This window comes from Hirundo rustica, chromosome 24 (genome assembly GCF_015227805.2).
Source record: "Hirundo rustica isolate bHirRus1 chromosome 24, bHirRus1.pri.v3, whole genome shotgun sequence".
Classification (NCBI taxonomy): domain Eukaryota; kingdom Metazoa; phylum Chordata; class Aves; order Passeriformes; family Hirundinidae; genus Hirundo; species Hirundo rustica.
Window position 1 is genome coordinate 5905428 of NC_053473.1, and position 13277 is coordinate 5918704.

The 13277-nt window shown below is 55.8% G+C and overlaps 2 protein-coding genes across 2 annotated transcripts; one reads left to right on the top strand and one right to left on the bottom strand.

Annotated features, from left to right (window-relative positions):
* Positions 1 to 1889: 1889 nt before the first annotated feature.
* Positions 1890 to 3822, top strand: AVPR1B (arginine vasopressin receptor 1B). The gene is made up of 2 exons (XM_040085949.1): positions 1890 to 2865; positions 3533 to 3822. The coding sequence occupies exons 1-2, from the start codon at positions 1890 to 1892 to the stop codon at positions 3820 to 3822; spliced, it is 1266 nt and encodes a 421-aa protein (XP_039941883.1).
* A 2456-nt stretch (positions 3823 to 6278) lies between these two features.
* Positions 6279 to 8858, bottom strand: RHEX (regulator of hemoglobinization and erythroid cell expansion). The gene is made up of 5 exons (XM_040085950.1): positions 8764 to 8858; positions 8015 to 8103; positions 7294 to 7479; positions 6856 to 6917; positions 6279 to 6485 (listed from the first exon to the last, which is right to left on the bottom strand). Exons 1-5 carry the CDS (start codon positions 8856 to 8858, stop codon positions 6279 to 6281), a joined length of 639 nt encoding a protein of 212 aa, XP_039941884.1.
* Positions 8859 to 13277: the final 4419 nt, after the last annotated feature.

The following is a 13277-nucleotide window of genomic DNA, read 5'->3' on the forward strand; positions in this document are numbered from 1 at the left end:
GGCAGCCCAGGAGCTGCCTCAAAATGTTCAGCAAACCCACAAATGAAAATGAGTTTATTTTCCGCTCCATCTGCTCAAATTAAATACAAAAAAATATTATTTCCTGTGGTGACATCTCTCCCTGAAGAAAATTGAATTTCCAGGTTCCAAGGGTGGTTTGGTTGTGAATTAGCTCTGGACTCACCTGGATTTTCCCCCTGGAAAATTCTCAGTTGGAAAAATAAATAAATAAATAAATAAATAAATAAATAAATAAATAAAATTCCCATTTCCCCACTGGAAACTAAACTAAACTAAACTAAACTAAAATAAAAAATTAAAATAAAATAAAATAAAATTAAAATAAAATAAAATAAAATATAAAATATTAAATTAAATTAAATTAAAAAATAAAATAAAATAAAATAAAATAAAATATAAAATAAATAAAATAAAATAAAATAAAATAAAATAAAATAAAATATAAATCCAAAAATCTTTTTTCCACCATTTGCTGTGCTCTCACCCCTCTGTCCAGCCCCTTTCCCTCAGCTCACAGCCAGCCTGGCACAGAACCTGGGACATCTCCAGCTCCCTTCTCCCCACCAGCTTTGCCTTTCCCGTGGAATTTTGCCAGGTTTGGGGAAAACAAACGGGGCGAACGCTGGGCGGAACCCCCGTCCCCATCAGAGCTCACCGGGACACCGGGAAGGGCTCAGGAGCAGAGCCGGGGACACCGGGGAGTGAAAAAACTAAACTGGGGACAGAGCTCAACCCCGGGGAGTGAAAAACCTAAACTGGGGACAGAGCTCAACCCCGGGGAGTGAAAAACCTAAACTGGGGACAGAGCTCAACCCCGGGGAGTGAAAAACCTAAACTGGGGACAGAGCTCAACCCCGGGGAGTGAAAAACCTAAACTGGGGACAGAGCTCAACCCCGGGGAGTGAAAAACCTAAACTGGGGACAGAGCTCAACACCAGGGAGTGTAAAACCTAAACTGGGGACAGAGCTCAACACCAGGGAGTGTAAAACCTAAACTGGGGACAGAGCTCAACACCGGGGAGTGAAAAACCTAAACTGGGGACAGAGCTCAACATTGGGAGTGTAAAACCTAAACTGGGGACAGAGCTCAACATTGGGAGTGTAAAACCTAAACTGGGGACAGAGCTCAACATTGGGAGTGTAAAACCTAAACTGGGGACAGAGCTCAACATTGGGAGTGTAAAACCTAAACTGGGGACAGAGCTCAACACCAGGGAGTGAAAAACAAAACCTGGAGACAGAGCTCACCCGCGGGAACATCAGGGAGGGACCTGCCGGGTATAAAACCCAGCCCCGGCGACACCGAGAGCCGGCAGCGCTCCCCGTGCAGACGGGGCTGGGGCGCACTCCCCTGGCTGCTGTCGCTGGCATGGAGGGGCCGAAGGGAAGCCGCCTCTGCAGCGTTTTCTGCCGGTTTTAAGGAGGATTTGTCTCTCCCCTCGGATTTGCCCACGCAGGGGATGCACAAGGCAAGCGGTGCAGGGAGAAATGGGTTTGGGAAGGTTTTGTGGGAAGGAGAGAAATATCAGGGACTGAACAGGGGATTTGGGAATGTTCAGAGAAGAGAAGAGAAGAGAAGAGAAGAGAAGAGAAGAGAAGAGAAGAGAAGAGAAGAGAAGAGAAGCACCAAGGGCTGAACCAGGGGCTCTTGCACCTCTCTGCTCCACAGGAATATTTTCAGCCCAGGCAGAGAGGGAATTGCAGCTGCCTGACGCGGGGTTGGTGTGACAGGTGACAGGTGACAACCTGCCCGGGACTGGGGACTGCTGGAGCAGCCACATCCAACCCCCCCAGCCAGGGGGACAAGGAAGGGGACAACGGGACACCAGAGCTCGGAGCCGTGTGCTCCTGCAGAGCCTCCAGCGGGGATGGAGCCAGGCTGGGGCTGGAACGGCTCCCGGCAGAGCCCACCTGGGCACGGCCAGGGGCCGCCGGGCCTGGCACGGGAGCCCAACCTGACGCTGCTGCACACCCGGGACGAGGAGCTGGCCAAGGCCGAGGTGGGCGTGCTGGGCACCATCCTGGCCGTGGCCACCGTGGGCAACCTGGGCGTGCTGCTGGCCATGTACCGGCTGAGGAGGAAGATGAGCCGCATGCACCTCTTCATCCTGCACCTGGGCCTGACCGACCTGGGCGTGGCCCTGTTCCAGGTGCTGCCGCAGCTCCTCTGGAAGGTCACCTACCGCTTCCTGGGGCCCGACGCGCTCTGCAGGGCCGTCAAGTACCTGCAGGTGCTCAGCATGTTCTCCTCCACCTACATGCTGATGGCCATGACGCTGGACCGCTACCTGGCCGTGTGCCGCCCGCTGCAGTCGCTGCGGCAGCCCGGCCGCCAGGCCTACGCCATGATCGGGGCCACCTGGCTGCTCAGCTGCCTGCTCAGCCTGCCCCAGGTGTTCATCTTCTCGCTGCGGGAGGTGCGCCCGGGCTCGGGGGTGCTGGACTGCTGGGCGGATTTCGGCTTCCCGTGGGGAGCGCGCGCCTACGTCACCTGGACCACGCTGTGCGTCTTCGTGCTGCCCGTGGGCGTGCTCAGCGCCTGCTACAGCCTCATCTGCCGCGAGATCTGCAAGAACCTCAAGGGCAAGACCCAGAGCAGCGCGGGGGGAGCGCCGGGGGACGGCCCTGCAGCCCCCAGCCCCGCGGGGAAGGGGAGGGAGAAGGGCAAGGGGAAGGGGAAGGGCGGGCAGCCGTCGCGGGTGAGCAGCGTGCGCACCATCTCCCGCGCCAAGATCCGCACGGTGAAGATGACCTTCGTCATCGTGGCCGCCTACGTCACCTGCTGGGCGCCCTTCTTCAGCGTGCAGATGTGGTCAGTGTGGGACCAGGACGCCCCCGATGACGGTGAGTGCGGGAGCGCCGGGAGTTTCAGGTTTTCTCTGCTGGCAGGCGCTGACCCCCCCCCAAAAAAACCTCCGGTTTTGAATTGAGAGCTTAAAAAAGGATTCCAAAATTGAGTGACAGCACTGGGATTGTGTGTGTGTGGTTTGAATAGAAGCGTGTGAGGTCACCGGGTGGAAAAGGTTAAGATTTTACAATATAGTAATATATAAAGCAAGATGGAGGTTTTAGGCTGTAGGCCAAGTCATTCTTTTTCACCTTCTTCTTCATGGGTCTGGGTGTTTTGTAACTGGGTAGAAAAATCCACGTTGCAGGTCATGGGTGGTTGGTTTTGGGTTAAAAGTAAAAATAATTTAGGTGTCATTTCCTAATTGGACAGTTTATCCTTAAAAGGCCTTGTAAAGAGAGAGATGGGGGCTGCATTTTTAGTTTGTTAGCTTGAAGTGCTGTAGAACTCACAGTCTGTGAGACTGTGACGTAGAGAAGAATTAATAAACATCTGAGTCCAAACACGAAACACCATCTGGAGCATTTAATCCTGACCCTGGCAATAGAAGATAAAATGTGACAGGTGAGCGGTGGGGGGCAAAAGCAGAGGGCTTCCACAGCATTGCAATGAACTGACGTGGAGCCCGGGGCTGTCTCATCTCTCTCTCTCTCGCCTCGCCAGAGTCCACCGACGTGGCTTTCAGCATCACCATGCTGCTGGCCAGCCTCAGCAGCTGCTGCAACCCCTGGATCTACCTGTTCTTCAGCGGGCACCTCCTGCGGGGCGCCGGGCGCTGCCGGGGCCAGCCCCGGGCTGGGCTGCGCAGACCCAACTCCACCGGGAGCCTGTGCAGCAGGAAAACCACGATCCTGAGCCACAGCCAGCAGGCCGGGCTCCCGCTGCACGGGGACAGCGCCCGGGAGCTGCGCCCGTCCTGCCCCGAGGGCGTGACAGAGTCGGCGACGCTCTAGGCTGAGGTGGTGGCAGCTGCGACACCGGCAAGTGTGACACTGCCAGGTGTGGCACCGCCAGGTGTGGCACTGCCAGGTGTGGCACTGCCAGGTGTGACACCGCCAGGTGTGACACTGCGAGATGTGGCACCGCCAGGTGTGACACCGCCAGGTGTGACACTGCCAGGTGTGACACTGCGAGATGTGGCACTGCGAGATGTGGCACTGCGAGATGTGGCATTGCCAGGTGTAACACCGGCAGGCGTGGCACGGGCAGGTGTGACACTGCCAGGTGTGACACTGCCAAATGTGACACTGCCAGGTGTGACACTGCCAGGTGTGACACCGCCAGGTGTCACACTGCCAGGTGTGGCACCGCCCGGTGTGACACTGCCAGGTGTGGCACCGCCCGGTGTGGCACCGCCCGCTCCGTGGCTGCAGAGCGCTGCTCTCCCCGCCTGGTGGCTCCGCGCTTTGCAGAAATCCGAGTGTTTCGCCCGGAAAAGCGTCGCCTTGTCCTCGCCGCCGCTCGCTCACCCACCGCTCGAGTTTGGGGAAATCTCAGACTGCATCCCCTGGGAACTGGGGATCCTGCATTCCCCAGGAACTGGGGAACCTGCATCCTCCGGGAAGGAATCCTGCATCCCCCCGGAACTGGGGATCCTGCATCCCCCGGGATCTGGGGATCCTGCATCCCCCGGGAACTGGGGATCCTGCATCCCCCGGGATCTGGGGATCCTGCATCCCCCGGGAACTGGGGATCCTGCATCCGCAAAATCCTCCGGGAGGGCCTGGAGTTTTGTGTTCCCAGCTGGCAGCAGAGCAGCCGGGGCACCGCAGGCGGCAGCGCGGCTCCATCCGCTCCAGGGCTCGCCGCCGCTTCCTCCTCCCGCGCCCTCCGCTGGCCCAGCAGACAGCGGGGACAGAGCTGTCCCTCGCCCCGGGGCACAGCTGGAGCTGGAACTGTCCCCTGCCGAGTCCCGACCCCTGGTGCTGGGCACAGCTGTCCTGCCCCACGCTGTGCCCGCTGGAGCGCCCCAAACGCGGCCCCGGCACCCCCAGGGAGCTGCTGGATGAGCAGGGCACAGCCCGACTCACCCCCGTGCCCTCTGCCCATCAGCTCCGCTCCCACCCCGTGCTCAGCATCCCCTGCATCCCGGGCACAGCTGCTCCCACACTGCTTTTGGCCGATTTTGGCCAATTTTGGGGGGGTCAGGGGCCCCAAACCACCCAGGGCTCAGGGAGCAGGGAGCTCAGTTCCCGTGCAGCCCCAGCCTGGCTCCTGCCCTGCTCCCAGGAGCTGTTTTGTGCAGGAATAAACCATGGGTGAGGCAGAAAAGAGCATCCTTAGCTCTGGCAGCCGAGCTGGAAAGCTGCTGAAGGTGATGTATACGGGTCCCAGTGGAGCTTCCAAATTCCCTGAGAGCCACGAGAGCACGATTCCTTCCACTAGCGCAGGCTAAAGCTGTAAAAATGAGACATTAAGAGTAAAATATTTTGAAATCTTCCGTATTTTCACTGTTTAATCGCCAGGCACTTGAATCAGATTTCTCAGAAGCTTCCCCTCATGGTTTTGGCCTCACCTGCAGTCCCATAATCACACCTCTCCCGCGTTTCCCAACGTTCCCCAGGAATTGTTGGGGTTTTTGGAACATTTTCCTTCCCGTGCCCTTCGAGCTGGGCCGGCTCTGCAGCACAAGGTCATGGCACCAGGAGCGCCTGGCTGCCCCTGATCGATCCCAAATCAATCATCTCACAACTTTTCATTAAAGCCCAGCGTTGTGAGCCCGTTTAGAACGCGCCTGGGGCAGCTCCAGCCCCGAGGAGGGGCGGCTGTGCCGGCAGGGAGCCGCTCCATCCCCTCCCAGAGGCACCGCTCCCACCCCCAGCCGCTTCGGAAGTTTATTTCTGGAAAATTCTGCAGTGACAGAACGCAGAGTGAGGAGCAGGGAGATGGCCCAGGTGGGGAGAGGCCGACCCCAGCACCCGGAGCAGGGAAAACAAAAGGTGGGAGACAGGGCGGGGGAAAAACCAATGGAAAAACTGTATTTAAAAGGATTTTACGTGGCTGATGAACAAAGCAACGTCACTGAGAGGAGCTGCCAGGCGGCTCAGGGGAGATTCTGGGGATCACTGCATCTCCCCCCCGAACATTTTGAGAGGCGAGGGGAGGATGTTTCTTTGCTTTCGTGAGAGGAGGGGGAAAGAGCCATGACACAGAAGTGGAGAGCTGGTTGCAGCCCGGCTGGGAGGAGCCAGCCCCAGGAACAGCGCTGCCTTTAAGGAAAACGCCAAGGAAACGGTTCCTGCGGGGTCGGGGTGGTACAAGTGGTGCAGCCCGTGCCAGGCAGCGCCCCGGGGAAGGGGACAGTGCCAGCTGTGCAGCTGCCGGGGGCTCTGGGCGCCCTGGTGTGGCAGCTTCACATCTTCACATCGGTGTCACAGCCTCACTTCAGGGTCACAGCTTCACCTCGGTGTCACAGCTTCACCTCGGTGTACTCCACCCCCTTGGATGCCCTGGGGCTGGAGAAGGGCCAGAAATGGATTTTCCTCTTCTTTGGGTCCACGTTGACGTAATCCATCCCAGTCTTCCCGTCCTCGTAGTCCTGGGCAGAGCCTGGCCCGTGGCCTTTCCCCGGGAACACCAGGGATGTGTAATTGATGTTTTCCTCTGAGCCACGGCCCTGCAGGGGCAAAAGGAGCCCCAGGTCAGCCGCAGCACCCACCCAGCAGCCTTTGCCCTCAAATCCATGCACCAGTTCAGGGAATCTTGGAGTGGGTTGGGTTGGAAGGGACTTTAAATCCCATCCCATCTCCCCTGCCCTGGGCAGGGACACCTCCCACTATCCCACCCTCAGAGAGACGATTTTGTTCCCCAATTCTCCCAAAGTGCCCAGGGGTGCTTCCCTCTGGAACGCTGCGTGTGGCAGGGGACAACGACAACCCCAGCCCTAATTTATGGAATTCCCCTGTGGTTTGGTGGATTTGCCCCTCCCGATGCTGCTCCGGGGGTCTCTTGCACACAGCGCCGGGTGGGCTGGGGATGTTTGGTACCTGAGGGCAGGAAGGGCTGTCCTCCGAGTCCTCCGAGGTTTCTGAGGATGTGTCACTGCTCCCTTAAAAACAGGAAACGTTTACCACCCACTCCCCAGAGGGAGAAATCGAGGGAGAAAAAGCAAAGATGCTCGGGAGTGAAAATTCCATTCCACAAAGCATCAGTTTGATCCCTGCCAGCCTCGATTCTCTGGGGGCAACGGGGCAAGGAGAGCGCAGCTGCAGGGCAGAGCCTGGCTCTGCCGCCTTCCCAGCCCGCAGGAATGCCAGAGGGAGGGAATGTGAGCCAGGGAGCAACGGCGAGAGGAGGCAGCTCCTGCTCGGCCTCACCCCCTGCTCCCACCCCCGGCTCCTTAGGAAGGGACATCACACAAAAGCCACCCCAAAATTCCCATCCTTGTGCCAGGACAACGTCCCGTTGCTGCAGGAGCCGCTTACCTGTGTAGGCTGGTGATGGGGTTTGTGCCCCGGATTTTGGTGCCCCGGATTTTGGTGCCCCGGATTTTGGTGTCCCAGGTTTTGGTGCTTTGTCCCCTCCCGGTGACGCGGCCGGAGCTGGGCTGGGGTGAGGGCTGGGGCGCGCCCCGGGGCTGCTGCTCGCCTGCATCCCGCAGGAATGTTGGGCTGTGACCGAGAGGAGAGTGAGCCCTGCTGCGCCCAGCACACCCCAGCCCTGCTCCTGCAGCCCCAGGGCAAAGCAGCCCACCCCGAAATAATCATTGCTGTGCCCGCATTCAGGATCCAGGGCCCTTTTGTCCTTCCAGGAGAGGCTCCAGCGACAAACCACAGTGTCAGGGCCTCTCCTTGCAAAGTTTGGGTCGGGTTTGACCCAAAGCAGAGCTGGGCTTTGCGCAAATGGAGAGCAGCAGCTGGTGTGAAAGGATTCCCCGCTAGAAATTGCAGCCTCATCCGAACCAAGGCGCTGCGAGCCGGCTCTTGGTGCTCTCCCAGCGCCTTGCCGAAAGAAGCAGTAGAAGGAGACGGTTTTGGAGCAGCACGAGGTTGTAGAACGCTCCGTGATGTGTACAAGCAGGTCACCCAGAGCTCCGTGCCAGCCTGGAGCAGCGGCGCTGGAGCCCAGCCCTGCCCTGCCCCGTGCCCCCCGCAGCTGAGCCCGGCCCCGGGGAGCAGCAGGGCCGGCACAGCGGGCGCTCCTTACCGATTTTCCTGCTGAGCATGACGTAAAGGGCCAGCAGGAGGAGAGCGTAGGGCACCAAGGCGCCAAGCGAGGCGGCAGCAGGGATCCAGCTGGACGGGAGGAAAAGGGAAATTCAGGCTCGCTGAAATCACCAAACCCTTTTCAACCTCCCCATGGCTTCAAGGCACGTTTTAGACTCAGGTGTGCCGGCAGCGTTCGGTTTGGCTTTTTGGCTTTGGGGCGGCGTGCCCCGAAACGCGGGGCTGCGTTTGCAGGGGTGATTTGAGTTCCTTGCGCCTCGTTTTTGGGGGCCTGGACCCAGAAGGGTTTTCAAAAAAAACCTCATTGCCAGGGTGGGAAGGTGGTGCTGGAGGGGAGAGAGACATTGCAGATGTGATGGAATTAATGATGGAATGATGGAATTATGGAATAATAGAGTAATGGAGTAATGGAGTAATGGAATTATGGAATTGTGGAATTATGGAATTGTGGAACTATTGAAATATGGAATTATGGAATAATGGAATAACAGAATTATGGAATAATGGAATTGTGGAATGATGGAACTATGGAATGATGGAATTATGGAATTGTGGAACTATGGAACCATGGGTTGGGTGGGAAGGGACCTCTGAAGGTCACCCCCTGCCATGAGCAGGGACATTTTCGGGCAGCCCAGGTTGCTCAGAGCCCCATCCAGCCCGGCCTGGGATGGTCCCAGGGGTGCTGTGAAGGGCTCTGTGCCCCCGTGGGATGCACTCACCACGCACAGGAGCTCATCATCCTCCTGCCCAGGCGTCTCCAGGGTCTGGGGCATGCAGAGAGGCACCAAGACCTGGTGGCAGCCAAAGACAAATGGTCCCATTGAGCCTCACGCTGCTCCAGACGAGCTGGAGACAGGCTCAGCGCTTGGCAGCAGCGGTTGGAGGTTGCAGATGTGAAATAAAGGGGGTTTATTTTATCCCGGCCCTCCCCCTGTGAGAATCCCTCTGGTTCTCACCCTCGCAGAGCCAGGGGCTCTCCCTTATCACCGAGTTAATGGCTTTATGCATGGTCATATCTGGGACTCGTCTGCACCCACTGCGCTCCACTGTGGCAGAATTGAAATTTATCCTGCTCGCTTTAATCCTCTCTCACGGTTTGTTCTTTTCTCTTTCACTTTTTTTTTAATCCACAAGAAAAAAAAAAAAATTAAAAAAAAATTTAAAAAAAAAGAAAAAAAAAAAAGAAAACCTACAAGATGAAGGAAAAAAAAAATCCATGGAAAAAGTGACCAAGGGAAGGCACTGAGCTGGTGTGAGACTCTTGCATCAGTCAAGGTCCAGACAGAAATATCAGAGGCCCTCCAACACCTCGGTGTCTGAAACACCTCGGATTTAATGCTGGGAGAGCTTCAATCCTGGTGAGGTGAAGAGGGTTCAAGGCAGAAAATCAGAAAACACCAAAGCCTGGGCCTGGCACTTGTGGCCATAACACTCGAGAGATTTATAATAAAAAAAAGGGGTGTTCATTTTGTGAAAATAGCAATGGGGTGTTCCTTTCATCAGCTTTCACTTGCAGAAAAACACTTTAAACCTTCCCTGAGTGCTCTACACTCCCTGTTTACAAATGACTGATAGGGAGAGATCTTCCGAGGCTCTGATGCAGTGATTAAAGCAGCCATGATAATTTGATTGATAGGCTGATGGATTAATGGATAGAGCAAAGGCATTATCCATCCTGAGGAGCAGATTCTATCATTTCCTCTGTGACACATTTCTGAGCCCAATTCATCAAAAGCTTTCCTGAAAGCCACCAAGCTCCCGAGAAATCCCACTCAGGAAAATGGTTTGATGGCTGCCAAGCTAAAAGTTCATTATATTTCATTTTTTTTTTTTTTTTGGCAGGAATTTTCCCCCTCCCTCACTGAACAAATCTGTCCCCAGATATCCTCCTCAAAGGGGCTGCCACTCTTAAAGGGCTCATTTCCTACCGTGGGGCAGGAGATGCTGCAGCAGCAGCAGATAAGGATCTGAAAAATGAGCTGCTCAAAAGGAAATTGCAAAATAAGCCCCGAGTCCAACTATCAGCAGCAGCAGCTTCTGTGCCGAGGTGGGGACGGCGAGATGGAGGCGCCGATACCGGGTGGGTACCGAAAAACCTGATTTGAGACAGCAGCCAGCCAGAGCCCGGCACCAAATGTGCTTTTGTGGGTGTCTCAGGGAACTTCTGGGAGCCTGCAGCCCCCAGGAGTCCAACCCCTCCTCGGGAAAACGCTGAAATCGAGGTTTGCGAGGAGCCGCTCCTCGGCCGCACAGCGAGGGCTCGACCCGCGCGCTCGGCTGAAGGCGAGAGGAGAGGGAAAGCTCCAGAATGCCCCAAATTATTTTTAATCCCGCTGGAGGCAGGCCCAGCTGTGTCACTGGAGCTCAGGACGGCACCAGGAGGTGCCCGGGGGGGTGCCCAGCCCAGCCCAGCTCTCCTCCCGCGGTTCCACCCTCTGCACCCGGAGCGCAGCGCCCGGCGCGGATTTACCTGGGGGTCAGAGCTTCCCTCAGCTTCCCTTCCCCACGGCTCTGGGGCGGCTGGGGCTGGGCAGGCAGCAGGGTTTGGGGGTGTTTCAGCAGGGTTTGGGGGTGTTTCAGCAGGGTTTGGGGGTGTTTCAGCAGGGTTTGGGTGCAGAGCGGGGTCCGGCAGCGCAGCGGTGCCGGATGCGGTCACGCTCTACCCCCAGGTCGGAGGCACCAAGGAGCCCTCACGAAGTTCCATGACGCCTCCCCTGTGTCAGAGGCCTCATTTAAATATATCGGGGTGTTCCTCTGCTGTTCTGCAGCTGCTTTGGCTCCTGCACCCCTCCATCAATTCTCCATCCCCCAGCAGCTTTGTCCCGAAATCCAGCCGAACTTCCTCGGAGCCGAGCGGTGCTGAGGGAGCTGCGCCCAGCCCAACCCAGCTGCCACCCAAAACCAGCTCTGGGTGCTTCCAAGCGAACGTTTTCCATGGGGGTGAAGCATTTCACACCCCCTGGCTCCGTGTCAGCAGGTGTGGATGGGATTCCACCTGCCCATGCTCTGGAGAACGCTCCGCAAGCTTTGGGGTGCACGCAGCAGCCCGGCAGATCCCACCCTGAGAGCTCCCAGGAGGTTTGGGGAGTGCTGGGCTGCTGGTTTATAGGAGCTTTGTGAGGTTTGTAGCTCTGGAGGTGCCCTGCAGCAGCCCAGCCTCTTCCCTGGCAGAGAGGAACGAGAAATTCCCTTTTTTCCAAGGTGCCTGACTGGTGGGGTCGGTGCCTTTGAACATCTCCACCAGCCCACAGCATCCCTGTCCCAGAGGTACAGCATCCCGAGAAATCCCCCTGGTTTAGATTACCCAAATTTAGATCTAGATTACCTAAAAGCAAAGAGAAGATCTCAGCAAGCAGATTTCACCTACCCCTGGAGCTGCATCACAAACTGGGGGTCACTTCCCAAATTCCCCTTCATCCCTGGCACTGCTCCCGCCATCCATCAGCTCCATCATCAGGGGTTGGTCCTGCTCTCCTCACGGCTGCTGAGCCCCAGGTAAATATTTTGAGTTTATTTAACTGAAACTTACTTGTTTGTTGATTTTTTTTGGGTTTTTTTTCTGGTGACAGTTTGCTGCTGCAGCGCTTTCAAGTGCTCGGCGGTGGATAAACAGATTAACAGGTGGGAGAAGTGTCTGATAACGGGAGGAAAAAAAGGGTTTTTTAGAAAGCCCTGCTGGGGCACGACGTGAATCAGTCGGGGCAGTGGCTCCACTAGAGGAAACGTGTATAAAAGGAACGCAGATAACAGGTTTTTAGCCTGAGAACAGGTTCTTTAAAGGAGGAAAGCGCTTCACACACAGCTGGCGAGAGACACGTTTTCCACACCAGGGGCAAAACCAATTCCTGATGTACCTGGAGGGGTGGGGACAGCCCCAGCCGGCAGAGGCCGTTCCTTTCTGGAATATTCCAGGAGCTGGGGCCACCAACCCTCGATTTCTCCAGAGCAGGCCCTGCCAAGCTGAGGGACACCAAGGCTTGGAAACTGGGCGTCTCCTCCTCTGCATTCCACACCTTGGGCACAGCTGGAATATGCGTGAAACAAAGTATTTTGGACCCAATCCTCTGCGCAAATCCAGCCCAGCTGCTCCCAAAACAGAGAGGAAAAAACCCACAACCCACTTTGTTCTACTTGAAATAAAAATTTTGAAGCGCCCCCGAGAGCTGAGCTTTTAAAATCGCTCCTAAAATAACTCAAAAGTCGAAATAGATTTGCTTAGCTGCAAAAAAAAATTCTAAATGAAGGGTCTGGCCTCACAATGACTTTCATCTTCCTATTTTAATGCTGAATCTGCTGCCAGGAGTTTGCAGATTATGGTGATCCAGTTGGGGACTCTCTCCACAGAATAAACTATTTCACTTCAGGAGTTCGGAGTGTCTGTGCTGCTGCTCACGCTCACGTTTATCTCCAAAGCCCAGTGACCCTTCGGGCTGGGTTTTCTGACAGGATTTTCGGGTTATAAACCATGTCTGGAACAATCCACTTGCTGTTTTCGGCTGATCTGGCACTTGCTGCAGCTGCTTTTGTTTTTAGGAAGTTTCTTTCTAATCCATGAATATGTGATTAGGACAAGGAGGGAGGCTGGCTACATTAAACTGCATCTCAAAAGGGGAAATGGAGAATAAATTTGTATAAAAGCCACTCAGTTAAAAAAAACCAAAATAATAAAATATTGCAGCGTGGGGGAATGAAGAGAATTTTCATTTGTTTTGGGAAAAAAACAGCTGAATTTGCCATCGGCATCAACTGTGCTGTGCTCAGTGTTCTCCTGCTCGCACCGAGAAATATCTGATGGATTTCTTTAAGGCAGAGCTGGGGAGAGGAGGGGCCCGGCAGCATCCCCGGGGACGGGGACACAAAATCCCGGTGACAGCAGGACGTGACTCAGCTGTCCCCGGCCACCCTCGGTACCTGTGCCTCACGGAGGAGGACTTTTAATTTCCTGGGCGAGGGCTTTAATTAGATACAATTGAATTAGATAAAGCAGGCTGGCCGGGGACAAACAAAAAATCGATTAGCGCGGCGCTCACCCCTGGCAATCAGGCGAACGGGGCGAAGCAGCCCCTCGAGCACCCGCCCTCGGTTATTTCAGTGCCAAAACCACGGAAAATAAGGAAAAGGCGGCATCCTCCCGAGCGTGGCAGCAGGAAAAAACCCCTCTCCTGTCCCTCCTGGCTCCCCCCGCTCGCCTCCCCCCGTATCTGGAGGTTTTATTTGTTCATCGGCATTTTCTGTTTGCG

Bases quoted from the DNA above. Each gene is read 5' to 3' on its own strand.
- RHEX (XM_040085950.1), bottom strand. From the start codon at position 8,858: ATGGGACCATTTGTCTTTGGCTGCCACCAGGTCTTGGTGCCTCTCTGC. The intron at 8,104-8,763 runs GTGCGTGGTGAG...CCTCCCGTCCAG, and splicing joins CAGGAGGATGATGAGCTCCT to CTGGATCCCTGCTGCCGCCT. The intron at 6,918-7,293 runs GTAAGCGGCTCC...CCTGTTTTTAAG, and splicing joins CCCATCACCAGCCTACACAG to GGAGCAGTGACACATCCTCA.
- AVPR1B (XM_040085949.1), top strand. From the start codon at position 1,890: ATGGAGCCAGGCTGGGGCTGGAACGGCTCCCGGCAGAGCCCACCTGGG. The intron at 2,866-3,532 runs GTGAGTGCGGGA...TCGCCTCGCCAG, and splicing joins CCAGGACGCCCCCGATGACG to AGTCCACCGACGTGGCTTTC.